Source organism: Ylistrum balloti, unplaced genomic scaffold (assembly GCF_031769215.1).
Source record: "Ylistrum balloti isolate Yb309-2 unplaced genomic scaffold, AGI_CSIRO_Ybal_v1 Utg370042, whole genome shotgun sequence".
NCBI classification, from domain to species: domain Eukaryota; kingdom Metazoa; phylum Mollusca; class Bivalvia; order Pectinida; family Pectinidae; genus Ylistrum; species Ylistrum balloti.
Genome location: NW_026782099.1, coordinates 1,598,926 through 1,614,597, shown reverse-complemented (window position 1 = coordinate 1,614,597; position 15,672 = coordinate 1,598,926). Strand labels below are relative to the sequence as shown.

The window sequence follows — 15,672 nt, the reverse complement described above, 5'->3', positions numbered from 1 at the left end:
TTTCTGGAGAAGTGCTAGACAATCTTTATGAAATTTCTAATGTAGGTTCCTCTTGGTCCCTAGTTGTGCCCTTTTGATTTTGGGACTGATATGGGAAACAAAATGGCTGAGGGGTTGTCATCTTGGATTTTGAATTTGTCATTACTATTTCTTTAGATTTGCAGTTTGTTCTGTTTTTCCTTAGAGTAACTTTCAAATTTCATATAATCAAGAGCAAGGACAGAAGAAAGACTAGGAAAGATTTGAAAACATCAAGCTAGTAAAAAGTACAAATAAAGAGCAAGCAACAGTAGGCACGTAGATCCCTCATGGGTCTGTTGTTTTAAATAGTTACTGCATTATTGCTGTGTAAAATTTTATGTTTCAATATATGACATAAAAGGGTGTAAATTCATTACTGGATGGTAATCTTGTGGATAGATATTCATTTAATTGTAAAATTACATACAGAACACTACAGCCATTAAATTACTGGCAGAATTTGTAATGTTATAATGGAAAATTATGTTACTGTTGATATTTGTCATTGTCAAATGGAGAATTGTCTTAAATGTTTTGGTCATGTTAAGAGACGAATTCAACAAATATCTGTCTTTACTACATCAGCCACTGCCTCAACCTTTCCTACAATATAGCCATCATAATAATTTTAATTTCACTGCAGTAAATTTTCCATTTCTGGATAGCAAAATCCCTGCATCCCCAACCTATGGTGTTTACATGGCAAAGCTGATTTGATATTCAGGGGCTTCCAATATCACAAATTTGGTGTAAGATGTCAAAAAACAAACTCGCAACTCCTTGTTTTGAGAGATGACCTATTGCTATTGTGTTTTGTCCATCGTTGTCCGCTATGCACTGTTCGTAAACTTTTCTTTTAAACTGTTATACCTCCTTCATGCCTTGATGGATTTCAGCCAGATTTGGTCTGATGCAAGGGCAGTCCCTTACAGAATCAACATACACACAAATATATGGGAAATATATGTGACATATATGTATAAGGGAAATATATGTTGCAGATTTATACATACATTTACATCTGTAAGGAAACAATGTACATGTGCAGGTCATGTATATGTGATATATACATATATGTTGAATTTCATTCTGTCCGTTTTCTTTCCCTTATACTCTCAAATAATTAAAATAAGTCCAAAAAATTTATGGACTTAAAATATTTGGAAAATCTTTTCCACATAAAGTGACCAGATATGGCCTTTTTTTAAATCATGAAGGATAAACAGGTGATATAAAATATATCAATATGGATGTCAAAATAGTACAATTCATAATTACTACCTGAATGCGACAGTCTGTTTAGAAAAGGAAAAAAATAAAATGATATATGCTTTGATTTATATGTTTATTTAATAAATATTTTATATCAATATCAATTTCAAACAATAGCTCTGTCTAACAATTTCCACACTAGCAAACCTTTTGTGTGATATGACACTTAATTGTTCTCAGAGGAATTTCATACTTCAATGTTGTCCTCTCTTTGAATGGATATGAAAATTCAGGGTTTTTTTTCCAACACTCGGCAAGTTCAAGACTTCAATGAATATCTTTAAAAGACAAAAGTGCAGACATACTTTATACTTGGTCAGAATTGAACTAAATATCAAAATTGCATTGACTTTGAAAATAAGTTAAGCTTTGATATTTAAATAACAATGATTTGTTTTTATTGGTATATCTATTATTATTTTGTTCTTTTTTTTTTTTTAACAAAATGAATTTTTATGACAGCAACAGACTTAAAAGGTTACACCTTCAGTAGTACTGCAAAAAGTGATGTTAATTTCTTGTCATTCACCCACACATGTGTATAGGTCAAGAGGTCATTTGTGGGGAACTTTGCAAATTCATTAACTAATTGTATTGTAACTAATTTGGTTATTGTAATCTCCAAAATAAATCTATAAAATAAGATCATATGAAAATCATACTTGTTTTTATCTTCAAATTGTTTCTAAAACATGTGTCTAAATATATTATGTTACATCATACTTATATATATTTATAAAACCTCCTGCCCTTGATCACTTCCGCTCTCAGGAAATTACCTTTGGTTAAGTTCTGAGGTTATTAAGAAATAAAACTGGTCACTGGTAGGAAGCATTAAACACAGCACCTCGGATCTACACGTATGTTGACATAAACCAAGGTCCTTATCAACTGAGCTATGTGCAGCCCAAGACATATGTATATGTCACAGTCATAAAGGTGTATACATCCAAGACATATATGTTTGTCTACAACATATGTATATATCTTTGACATATACATATATCTCATGTCACAGAGATATATCTAAATCTTGGGCTCATTTGAATCTCATTTACGTCTAAAATACATATACATATATGCATGAGTCAAATGTATGTTAAAAGTATATGTCATGTATTTGTCACAGATTCTTTCTACATATATGTGATATGTTAATACTGTAAGGGATTACTGCATTTCTTGCATTGGACTTGGAGACAGGGTCCCAAAAGGAGAAGTTAGTCCATATTCTGCTTTTAAACTTCTCCTTCATGCCTTGATGGCTTACAACCAAAAACACCATTAGGGGTGAGGAATCACTTTCTAAATTCAAATAGTTCATTAAAATTTTAGGGATCTGGTGGCAGGGCCTTGAAAGGGGAAACAATACAATGTTTTGCTTCAAAATGTTAATCTTCCTTCGTGCCTGAATGGATTTTATTGAAATTATGTCTGAAATGTTATGAGGGATACCCAATTAATTCTTAAATTCAGAAAGTTGTTTTTTAACCCCAAGACACTTAGGAGCAGAGCCCCAAGAAGGAATAAGGAATACTTTTTCATAGCGCTTCCTTGTAATCAAATTGAAAAAAAATCTTCATTTTCATGTTGTTTTTTTTTCTTACAAAGGAGTTTCATGTTTAATGATGTTGTTTGTCAAAAATGGTTTCTTTGTGTGATCAGATGAGGAAGTGGGGATTGCCTTTCATGTCCGAAAAAGTCACTGTATCTAAAATAATACACCTTGTTCCAACAGTGTAATTCTCGAGCTGAAACATCACCAAACCACCAGGGGAATTCACTTGTTCTTTTCCTCATTCTAATTCATTTCAGAAATAATGTAACATTCCATATAATCAGTCTTAATAAATTGCAAATACCCAACTGCAGTATACCAAGTGAAAAATCATGATATGAAGCTCAGATAGCTATTGTTGTAAACAAATTACCATGATTGACTGCAACATGTGCTGACATTGATGATTAATGATGTCAAATAATGATGTGACCCTTTAAACATCAATGTATTCCACCTCATTTCAGAATGATTCAGATGTGTGAAATATGTGAATGTGAAGAACATTTCTTAAATCAAGAGTGTTGATTCGACTCCTAGGGACCTGGATTCAAAACAGTTCTCTCTCTTACTGTTTGAATGGATTTCATTCAGATTTTGTCTAAAATATCATCAGGGGTGGGCAATTCCTCAGAAAGTTGATTCAACCCCTAGGGATTTAAGGGCAGACCCCAAATTAGTACTGGGGTAGATTTCCACCACATTTGGTCAGGAACATCATTGCAGTGGGTAATCTTTTCTTAATTCAAAAAGTTGAGCCAACCTCTAGGGACCTGGGAGAAGGGCCCTAAAAGGGAAAGTGAGTCAACATTTTGGATCAAACCAGTACTCTTCCTTAATGCTTGAATGGATTTCATTCAAATTTTGTCTGAAACGTTACTAGGCGTGGGTGATCATCTCTTAAATTCATAAAGTTCATTTGACTCCTCGGGACTTAGGGGCGGGGTCCCAAAAGGGGATGTTAGATATTTTGCTTCGGAACGCTGCTCCTTATAATAGTGTCTGGGTAGATTTCACCCAAATTTGGTGTGAAATTAGGGAGTGGCAATGATATCAAATGTGCACGAATTGATCACAATATTGTCCTTATTAAATCTTATATGTAAATTTAGTCCAAAATTCAACATAAATTCCCATGAACAAAAAGTAAAACTACTTCTCCAGTTCCATTCACAACAATGAGCCAAATGTTTGGAGTTTAATTTGTTAAGGTAAATAAATCAGCTGATATGTTGTTATTTTTTAGCCTGGTGTAAACTTCAAATGGTAGTCATTATGTAACATGGTTGTACAACTGCTTATCATGGTCAAAACCTAACATTTATGAGTTTCTGATACTTTGTAGGAATGTTCAAAGTATGAATTTATCAGGTTTGTTAGACCACCATCATGAAATTCTGTGGTCTATCTTTCTGTCAATTATCAGATCACTGTTAAGGACCCTCTTGTTTAAGATCTGTTTCAGAGTAAATTGTGAAATGTCTTTTATACAAAGGTCATCACATTTTTTGATACTTAGATGTTGTAACTGTGTATTGAATCCCAAATTGTGGATGTAGTACAGTAATTGGAAATATGTATGTTATGGTTGAAAATGTAGATTGTGATGGATACAGGTACATTGTTGTTTTATTCAAAAGAAATGTAACATTACCAGTAAAACTCTCATGGGGATTAAGTTTCATCAATACTAGATTAGACCACATGTGAAATAACTGTACAATATTGGAAATAAATAGCTTTGATAAGCACCATCAATAAATGTCTGGTGTATGAACCACTGTGACAATAGATAGAGACTAATTGAATGGTTGGGAGTAAAACACAATCCCGGTTTGAGCCGTCATTCTGCTCTCTTCATTATACATACTTACACTGTTATCCATCCATCTGTATCCATGTGTGGTGGGGGTTTCAGGATGATTAACTGTTAAATTAGTTATTGTTAGTACAACCTTTTTGATATTTTTGATGAGAAAACTAGATAATTTTTCTTAATTAACTGTTTTGCATTCCTTGTGATAAATTTTCCCAATACATGTACTACTTTCAGTGTAGAAATGAGTATTAGTTTTAAGTCGCCTTCTTACGCAGGTTAGTAACACAGTTTAAATGGCGGTGTTTACATGGAATTGTACCATAACATCAACAGTACTATAGTAACCAAGTCGAAAAGACAAATTGGAAAAAAGAAGACAAATTTGGATACAAACAACCTATGCTACATAAAAAACATCAGTTTTCTACAATACTGTATTACTTGTAATGATAACACTGTCTTTTGTAAAGTAATAACCCTATACCTGCCCGACAATGAATCATCACTATTTATAATATGTTTCTCAAAACTATTTCAATTCATTATCATTTTTTCATTGAGAAAATCAAATTTCTTTACAAAACATGTAAAAAACCACTCAAGATTTGAATAATGTAACAGAAATGAAAAATCACCATGAGTCATAGATCCTGTTTCTACTGTAGTCTGTGGTATACTGTAAAACAATGGCCACAAGTCACGGATCCTGTTTCTACTGTAGTCTGTGGTATACTGTAAAACAATGGCCACAAGTCACGGATCCTGTTTCTACTGCAGTCTGTGGTATACTGTAAAACAATGGCCACAAGTCACGGATCCTGTTTCTACTGCAGTCTGTGGTATACTGTAAAACAATGGCCACAAGTCACGGATCCTGTTTCTACTGCAGTCTGTAGTATACGGCCACAAGTCACGGTACTGTAGTCTGTAGTAAAACAATGGCCATACTGTAGTCTGTAAACAATGGCCACAAGTCACGGATCCTGTTTCTACTGTAGTCTGTGGTATACTGTAAAACAATGGCCACAAGTCACGGATCCTGTTTCTACTGCAGTCTGTGGTATACTGTAAAACAATGGCCACAAGTCACGGATCCTGTTTCTACTGCATACTGTAAAACAATGGCCACAAGTCACGTGGTCTGTAGTATACTGTAAAACAATGGCCACAAGTCACGGATCCTGTTTCTACTGCAGTCTGTGGTATACTGTAAAACAATGGCCACAAGTCACGGATCCTGTTTCTACTGCAGTCTGTGGTATACTGTAAAACAATGGCCACAAGTCATGGATCCTGTTTCTACTGCAGTCTGTAATATACTGTAAAACAATGGCCACAAGTCACGGATCCTGTTTCTACTGTAGTCTGTGGTATACTGTAAAACAATGGCCACAAGTCACGGATCCTGTTTCTACTGCAGTCTGTGGTATACTGTAAAACAATGGCCACAAGTCACGGATCCTGTTTCTACTGCAGTCTGTGGTATACTGTAAAACAATGGCCACGAGTCATGGATCCTGGATCCTGTTTCTACTGCAGTCTGTAGTATACTGTAAAACAATGGCCACAAGTCATGGATCCTGTTTCTACTGTAGTCTGTAGTATACTGTAAAACAATGGCCACAAGTCACGGATCCTGTTTCTACTGTAGTCTGTAATATACTGTAAAACAATGGCCACAAGTCACGGATCCTGTTTCTACTGCAGTCTGTAGTATACTGTAAAACAATGGCCACGAGTCATGGATCCTGTTTCTACTGTAGTCTGTAATATACTGTAAAACAATGGCCATGAGTCATGGATCCTGTTTCTACTGCAGTCTGTAGTATACTGTAAAACAATGGCCACAAGTCACGGATCCTGTTTCTACTGTAGTCTGTGGTATACTGTAAAACAATGGCCACGATTCACGGATCCTGTTTCTACTGTAGTCTGTAGTTTACTGTAAAACAATGGCCACAAGTCACGGATCCTGTTTCTACTGTAGTCTGTAGTTTACTGTAAAACAATGGCCACGATTCACGGATCCTGTTTCTACTGTAGTCTGTGGTATACTGTAAAACAATGGCCACAAGTCACGGATCCTGTTTCTACTGCAGTCTGTGGTATACTGTAAAACAATGGCCACAAGTCACGGATCCTGTTTCTACTGTAGTCTGTAATATACTGTAAAACAATGGCCACAATTCATGGATCCTGTTTCTACTGTAGTCTGTAATATACTGTAAAACAATAGCCACGAATACATTATGTAGTCTGTAGCCCCCCCACCCCCCCACCCCCCCACCCCACCCCACCCCCCACCCCCCCAACCCCCATGTGGAAATGTATATCATATGTTTCAGACTATAAAATTCACCAGGTTATAAGCCACAGAGCCAATTTCTTAACTATTTTTTCCATTTTAAACAAGTATCTTGACATCAAGTTCGTCACCTTGGAATCTAGTTTGGATGGGATCAGGTAGAATGGGTCAGGACACATTTATGTCTTATAAACATTTTTTAGTATGATCAAATTATTTTTAATGGAAATGTTATCATTAACAGTTGATAGAATGAGTTTTCTTACTAAATCATGTAGCAGCAATAAATAAAGTCCTTTTTTCATTACAGGTATTTTGACCGTGGCATGTATGATTTCATGAAAAGGTAAATTAACATTGCATGTTTCTATTTTTGAAATGGAAGGATTTTTCTTTTGGTATAGGTATCTTGGATATATCATTACATTATAGAAGTTTAATTATCCACTACTAATGAAATGAATGCTTATTATCATATTACGGTTAAAATATTGTCATTTCTTTGACAGGTAAGAAGCATCATTATTCTAAAAATTACTGGAATACATTTGCTTATACGGTGGCTCCTTTGTAATCATCACAGAATAGTATTAGTCTAGATATTGGTAAACTGCAGTATCAATTTAGTGTGAATGACAAATTAGTAAACTGTCAGTTTTTCATTTGAATTTTGCCGAAACTTTATCTTTCCTGTTGTAAAGACAGGATTTGTACATGTCAAGATCAGAACCTTAAGACAGTTAATATTAATACTGTAGTCTGCTGTTTCTGTAGGTTTTATGTACAATCAGAACACAAGCTTTTTAAAACTGACTTATATCTCAGTGTTAAGGGGAAACAATGAGGACATATCTCAAATCGGGTTCAAATTATGTCTATCCCAAATCAAGCTAAATTTTCAGTGAGTTAAAATTGAAATAAAAAATATATCATTATTTAAATAGGATTGCTTAATGATAAAATTTTAAAAAAAACTAATTTTATTATATTTGATTTTGCAGATATATCTACGTGCCGCTAGGGGGCTCTCGAGGGGGAATGGTGCGACAGTTTGCTGGGTCTATATTGTGTTTTACTTTTGTGTACTACTGGCATGGGTCAGAGTACTATGCATTTCTGTGGACTGTGTTCAACTTCATAGGAGTCACCATAGAGGCTCTAGGAGGAAAATTCATACGATTGTCTATGGTCAAGGACATTCAGGTAAGTCAGACAGAAACCAGATCCTGGATCATTAGATAAGTAACGTCATATTTGAGTTTCGTACATTTAATGTAGAATAATGCACTGCACAGGGGAAGTACAGAAGACTGATTATTGAAATCAAAATCTTATTTGTCACAATTATGTAGAAGTGATGGATTTTGTGTTTTATTTTATATGTAATTTATTGTATTACTATTACATTTCAACGTACATTTGTTTTGCTTTTGCACTTGTGCATATTTTGTATGCACATCTGTAGTCCTTGGTGTGGTTTTACTAAGTGGTGTTAGTGTCTAGTTACATCATATTGGTCATCGTAGTTGTCCTGTGTTCTGATTGGTTAGGTTGTTGTGGTCATGGTGTTTGTGTAGTGTAGTGGATAGATGGCAGGAGTTGGTCAGATGATAGTCTGTTGTTTTGGAAGACTTGGCGTGAGTGTAAGCAGCTTTAGCAGTCTATTTACTAAATTCACTATCTCTTCCATTCTATTATAAAAGTAGTATTTTTCATAATTGTTTGTATTTTACAATTCGTTATCACTAAATGCATACCAAATCACATCTTTTTATGTAAGGAACATCATTGTGAATGCCAATGATTTATGAATCATTTCTGTGATTTTAAACTAATGTTTTGGTGATTGCCCATATATCTGATGTTAAACATAATTGTAAGAGTGTATTGTTTATGCCTAGATGTAAGCTGTTTATGTGTATGAGTCATTTTAACAATCACACAAGATTGGTTATGTAAGATTAGAAAGAGTTATGTCCCTTGTTTTCACTTGCATATGATAGTACAAGTGTGTAATTGTTTTTATTTATATTTGTTACAGGGTATTAGTTGTGTTATTTCACATAAAAAAACTGTCAGATACAATTACACGAATCAGCTTAAGGGACTTTCCTTTGATCTCTGACCTTAGTAGTTTGAACATCGACTTCTGGGCTGTAAGCACCTGTTAGGCATTTGATTTCTAGTTGGGTAGAATTGCTGATTCAGTTTGATTTACTGTGAGCTTTAGATTATTATTAGGTAATAAAGAAATCATTTCAGTTAAGTTTGTTAGTTAAAACTTTTGAGTTTTAATAAGGTATACATACTTAAAGAATTGCCCTTACGTTTTGGTAGTAAAAACTTCAGATGTTAAAGGAATCACCATCAGAATTAAGTAATTAAATCTTTGACATAAACTACTTGTTCTATAATAAAGAATTATCTGTGTAGTATGGTAGTAAAAACTTTGATATGATCTGTAAATTTCAATTTTATGTAAATACTAGTAAAACTTTGTCAAGTAACATACCATTTCTGTATCCATCCAACAATCTGCTTAAAACTGAGTGGAGAACTCCTTATAGAATCTTGGACCAATTACAATGATACCTTACACATATCACAATAACCACCTGAGGTTTGGTATCTGGGTAGTTTATCAACCCTTTTTTGTAGAGTAATTCCCCTTTGTACAGATATTGTATATAAATCTTTGTCTGGATAACTCTTCTTATGCACCAGTCTATTTCAATTACCCCAAGAATAAACCTTACAAATGTCAGAACCTGTGAAGCTTTTTATCTTATGTACCATTATATTTCTTCTTATTTAGCTTATGGAGCGATGCATTATCATTGAAAATTAGTTTAAATCTAGGCAAATACTCCCATACTTGTAGACTGAATTTGATGAAACCTTACATGTATCACATCAGTGTTGTTGTTTCAGTTGCTTTTGTATCCAAACCTTTCTTATCTGTCTTGTAAAATTATTATCTACCTGTAGAGATTTGGAGCGATTGTAAATGTACTTTTATGAAGAGGCCTTTGAGTATTGATTGTTATACTTGAGAACCTGCAGGGGGTATTAATCATCCTTGGGATATTTCTGTAACAAATCGATAGATTTAATAAAAACTTGAGGAAAATTTTCAAAATAATTAAAGGACTGGGCAAAAGAAAAAAATACATTGACATTATGTGAAATTTTAAACTTAAAAGGCGTTGTCGACTAAATGTTTAAAATGGGTAATAACTTGACAATTACGTATATTGCTTGACTTTCAAGGTTTAATCATGGTGGTCTTAAGCACTCCAGTTTTCTCTTTAATTAGTCTAAATAATCAAAACTGTATTTTTGTTTCAAATTACTTACAAATTGTGATGGTTATTGGAGGCCTTTTGTTGTGCAGCCAGTGATACTGATTACGATGTGTACCCTTAGGACAATGAGCTCATGATATTACTGCTGCAGATAAATATGAAAAATTGTAAATAATGAATGTAATAATCAGTATGACATGTATTCAGGCCATACATAGTCTGTACCAATCTCCAACAAAACCAAATGTGATTGTATAGAACTCTCTCTCTCTATTACTCTTGACAATATGCTTGTGGGGAACTTGGGAAAACTACAGTCATTGGCGGGAATATGTTTTCCCACTCACCAATTCCATGGCTAAAACATTTCCCAATGAATGATGATACTACAAATTCACTTTCTTCAGGAAACTACAAAAATGTTCCATCATGTTTCCAAAATGATAAGTCACTGAATTATGGGGATTATCAAATTTCCCCATAATTTAGTGACTTATTGTTTGACTTGTTTTACATTATTAAAAGATATTCTTATTGTTTTTGGTATTCTCATAATAACTAAGTAGCAGATTCTAACAGGTGGATGGTTTAAAAATTACACTAAAACAATAGTTAGGCTTAGCTCAATCACCAACCATGAATACCTTAGCCCTATTCTGGTAAGACCACTCCCAATGTATGGGTATATCACTCTAAACCTGAATCACCAGTAAAACATTGGATAACCCTAACCCATTCTGTTAAAGTAGTATATAAAAAGCATCTTTTTCTTCAAATCACTACTAGTGATGAATACCTAAATGTTGGTCTTGACCCCACAAGGCCTAATGGGCAGAATCAATAGTGGAAATTTAGTGAATTCTTCCTAATTCTTCTAAAGAAATGAAAGGTCATTGTCAAAATTCGGTCAGGAATAATCTTGGAGATTCAGTTTTGTATAAATGGTGGGTCCCATTTGCCAGGGGCAGGAGGGGCAGGACTCAGTAGGGAAAAAGTGCCATTCTATTACAGTATTACAGATTCTGTCAGGTGGTTTGATCTCTCTATATCACTCTAACCGCAGACATAGCAGCTCCTGTTCAGTGGATGTTTGTAAATTATTGAACACAGAGGACTCTTCCATAATTTATCCCTCACTCTATTGCAGCACTTAATAAAGGTTTGTCATTTTCAAATTGGAAATTTGTATTTGTTTTTCTCCACAAATTTTTAAAATGAGACACAATGGTTATTGGAGTTGTCGCTTAAAATTTATATGACAAATTTTGCAAAAATTACTTTAGATAAAACTTGTGTGTTGGTAATCTCTCACTGATTATCAGCAGATGGTGGCCCAGGACTGGAGAACCATGTAATGTACTCTGAGGTGATTATGAAATTATCGATTTTTGGTTGGCAATAAATAAATTGTCATTTCACTGAAAAATTATATATGTGAAATATTTATTATGGTATGATTGGATTCATAATTGCCAGACAAGATTTCTAAATTGAAAGTGGGAAAATTTATTACGAATACAAGATTGAAAGTTCGGGCAGGTACGTCTTTATTTTTAGTCTTCATGGTTGTACATTGTACTCTGCAAATTTTACCGGAAAATAAATATTCAAAATACAATTGAATCAATAGTCCTATAGTTTTAATAAGACTAAAAAAATAAACTGAAATAAATATCAATATCTCCTCAAGTTATTGAGTGGAATCATTGTAAGTATTTGTTGGTCCTAGTCAAAGGAAATTATACCGTAATTTTCTAGCTGAACATTCCCCACACTGGACATAGTTAACTATAGGGAGGAACATTCCCCACACTGGACATAGTTAACTATAGGGAGGAACATTCCCCACACTGGACATAGTTAACTATAGGGAGGAGACATGATACAACAGTTTTCAGGCCAAACATTCCCCACACTGGACATAGTTAACTATAGGGAGGAGACATGATACAACAGTTTTCAGGCCAAACATTCCCCACACTGGACATAGTTAACTATAGGGAGGAACATTCCCCACACTGGACATAGTTAACTATAGGGAGGAACATTCCCCACACTGGACATAGTTAACTATAGGGAGGAACATTCATCACACTGGACATAGTTAACTATAGGGAGGAATAATCCCCACACTGGACATAGTTAACTATAGGGAGAAACAACAGTTTTCAGGCCAAACATTCCCCACACTGGACATAGTTAACTATAGGGAGGAACATTCATCACACTGGACATAGTTAACTATAGGGAGGAACATTCCCCACACTGGACATAGTTAACTATAGGGAGGAACATTCCCCACACTGGACATAGTTAACTATAGGGAGGAACATTCCCCACACTGGACATAGTTAACTATAGGGAGGAACATTCCCCACACTGGACATAGTTAACTATAGGGAGGAACATTCCCCACACTGGACATAGTTAACTATAGGGAGGAACATTCATCACACTGGACATAGTTAACTATAGGGAGGAACATTCCCCACACTGGACATAGTTAACTATAGAGAGGAAACATGATACAACAGTTTTCAGGCCAAACATTCCTCACACTGGACATAGTTAACTATAGGGAGGAACATTCCCCACACTGGACATAGTTAACTATAGGGAGGAGACATGATACAACAGTTCAGGCCACCTTACACTGGACATAGTTAACTATATGGAGTAACATTCCCCACACTGGACATAGTTAACTATAGGGAGAAACATTCCCCACACTGGACATAGTTAACTATAGGGAGGAACATTCCCCACACTGGACATAGTTAACTATAGGGAGGAGACATGATACAACAGTTTTCAGGCCAAACATTCCCCACACTGGACATAGTTAACTATAGGGAGGAGACATGATACAACAGTTTTCAGGCCAAACATTCCCCACACTGGACATAGTTAACTATAGGGAGGAACATTCCCCACACTGGACATAGTTAACTATAGGGAGGAGACATGATACAACAGTTTTCAGGCCAAACATTCCCCACACTGGACATAGTTAACTATAGGGAGGAGACATGATACAACAGTTTTCAGGCCAAACATTCCCCACACTGGACATAGTTAACTATAGGGAGGAACATTCCCCACACTGTACATAGTTAACTATAGGGAGGAACATTCCCCACACTGGACAGTTTTCAGGCCAAACATTCCCCACACTGGACATAGTTAACTATAGGGAGGAGACATGATACAACAGTTTTCAGGCCAAACATTCCCCACACTGGACATAGTTAACTATAGGGAGGAACATTCCCCACACTGGACATAGTTAACTATAGGGAGGAACATTCCCCACACTGGACATAGTTAACTATAGGGAGGAACATTCCCCACACTGGACATAGTTAACTATAGGGAGGAACATTACACTGGACATAGTTTTCTATAGGGACACACTGGACATAGTTAACTATAGGGAGGAACATTCCCCACACTGGACATAGTTAACTATAGGGAGGAACATTCCCCACACTGGACATAGTTAACCCACACTGGACATAGTTAACTATAGGGAGGAACAATACAACAGTTTTCAGGCCAAATATTCCTTACACTGGACATAGTTAACTATAGGGAGGAACATTCCCCACACTGGACATAGTTAACTATAGGGAGGAACATTCCCCACACTGGACATAGTTAACTATAGGGAGGAACATTCATCACACTGGACATAGTTAACTATAGGGAGGAACATTCCCCACACTGGACATAGTTAACTATAGGGAGGAACATTCCCCACACTGGACATAGTTAACTATAGGGAGGAACATTCCCCACACTGGACATAGTTAACTATAGGGAGGAGACATGATACAACAGTTTTCAGGCCAAACATTCCCCACACTGGACATAGTTAACTATAGGGAGGAACATTCCCCACACTGGACATAGTTAACTATAGGGAGGAGACATGATACAACAGTTTTCAGGCCAAACATTCCCCACACTGGACATAGTTAACTATAGGGAGGAGACATGATACAACAGTTTTCAGGCCAAACATTCCCCACACTGGACATAGTTAACTATAGGGAGGAACATTCCCCACACTGGACATAGTTAACTATAGGAAGGAGACATGATACAACAGTTTTCAGGCCAAACATTCCCCACACTGGACATAGTTAACTATAGGGAGGAGACATGATACAACAGTTTTCAGGCCAAACATTCCCCACACTGGACATAGTTAACTATAGGGAGGAACATTCCCCACACTGGACATAGTTAACTATAGGGAGGAGACATGATAAAATATTTTTCTGGTTTTACATTCTCCATACCTCTATCTATGTTATCAGTTTTAAATCAATCTGCCGGTCTTGAGCGGAAGCTAGTTTTACTGTCCATTCCTAGTCCATGGTGTCAACAAAGACAGTTATGGTAGTTATATAATTGTTTAGTCAGGTGTCTAAGTTCTATACTAAATCAGTTTGATGGGATAGGTGATCATTTTGAATATAGCATAATAAGTTATCATGAGTTTACAAATTTTTATTTAAATAGTGTTAAGTGATTTGAGTGGTAAGATAAGTTTCTATAACTGAAATACCTACTTAGTATGAGTATCTTTATTACAGACGAGATACCTTACCCCTGGAGGAGTGAGACGAGTCCAGGCCCTTGCTATTGTTCCTCTGTACGTCATGTCAGCCTTCACTGCCTTCTGCTTCTTCGGTGGTAGCCTGGTGGGATACACATTTTACCAAAGATTCATTTATAATGGTATGTAGAGTGACTGAGGTGGCAACCTTGTGGGGTACAAGTTTTACCAAGAATTCATCTATGTTGGTATGTTTAGTCACTGGTGGCAACATTGTGGGGTACAACTTTTACCAAAAAATCATCAATATTGGTATATATAGTCACTGAGGTTGCAACCTTGTGGGCTACATATTTTATTGAAGGTTCATGTATAACAATATATATAGTCAAGTGGTGACATTGAGAGGTAGATATTTTGTCCCAGCATGATTGTTCATACAGCTGTGTGTGTCCCTTCTTGTTGAGTTTTATAGTTGTGTTTGCCCTTGCCAGGTTCCTAAATAAAAATATAGTTGGTTTGGAGCAACCTGCTTGACCCAGAAAAATTACAGTAACTCAAAAAAATTGTTTCAAAATGAAAATGAAAATTATTTTAAATTCAAATGTAAGATCTTAGCTGTCCAGGGTATTTCTTTCCAGAAGTTGTTTGCAGATTTGAAAGTTGCATCTCTGATGGCTTAAATGAGACTACAAGCATGAATATTCAAGCGCCTTTGTGAGTTTCAATGTTTTGGTCAGATTTGTGTTGGCGGTATAAGTGACATACATAATGTAATATGATTAAACTGATAAACTTGTGCCTATCTGTGTCTATAAACGACAACAC

At 35.5% G+C, this 15,672-nt stretch overlaps 1 protein-coding gene across 3 annotated transcripts in view; it reads left to right on the top strand.

The window, feature by feature from the left end:
• The window catches only part of LOC132549089 (protein-cysteine N-palmitoyltransferase HHAT-like), a 46,527-nt gene that overhangs the window by 7,896 nt on the left and 22,959 nt on the right, over window positions 1-15,672 (top strand). For all 3 annotated transcript variants that reach the window (XM_060213003.1, XM_060213004.1, XM_060213006.1), the window contains 3 exons: window positions 7,286-7,321; window positions 7,977-8,178; window positions 14,882-15,026. In XM_060213003.1, coding sequence (XP_060068986.1) covers window positions 7,286-7,321; window positions 7,977-8,178; window positions 14,882-15,026 — 383 coding nt within the window. The remainder of the gene's footprint in view (window positions 1-7,285; window positions 7,322-7,976; window positions 8,179-14,881; window positions 15,027-15,672) is intronic.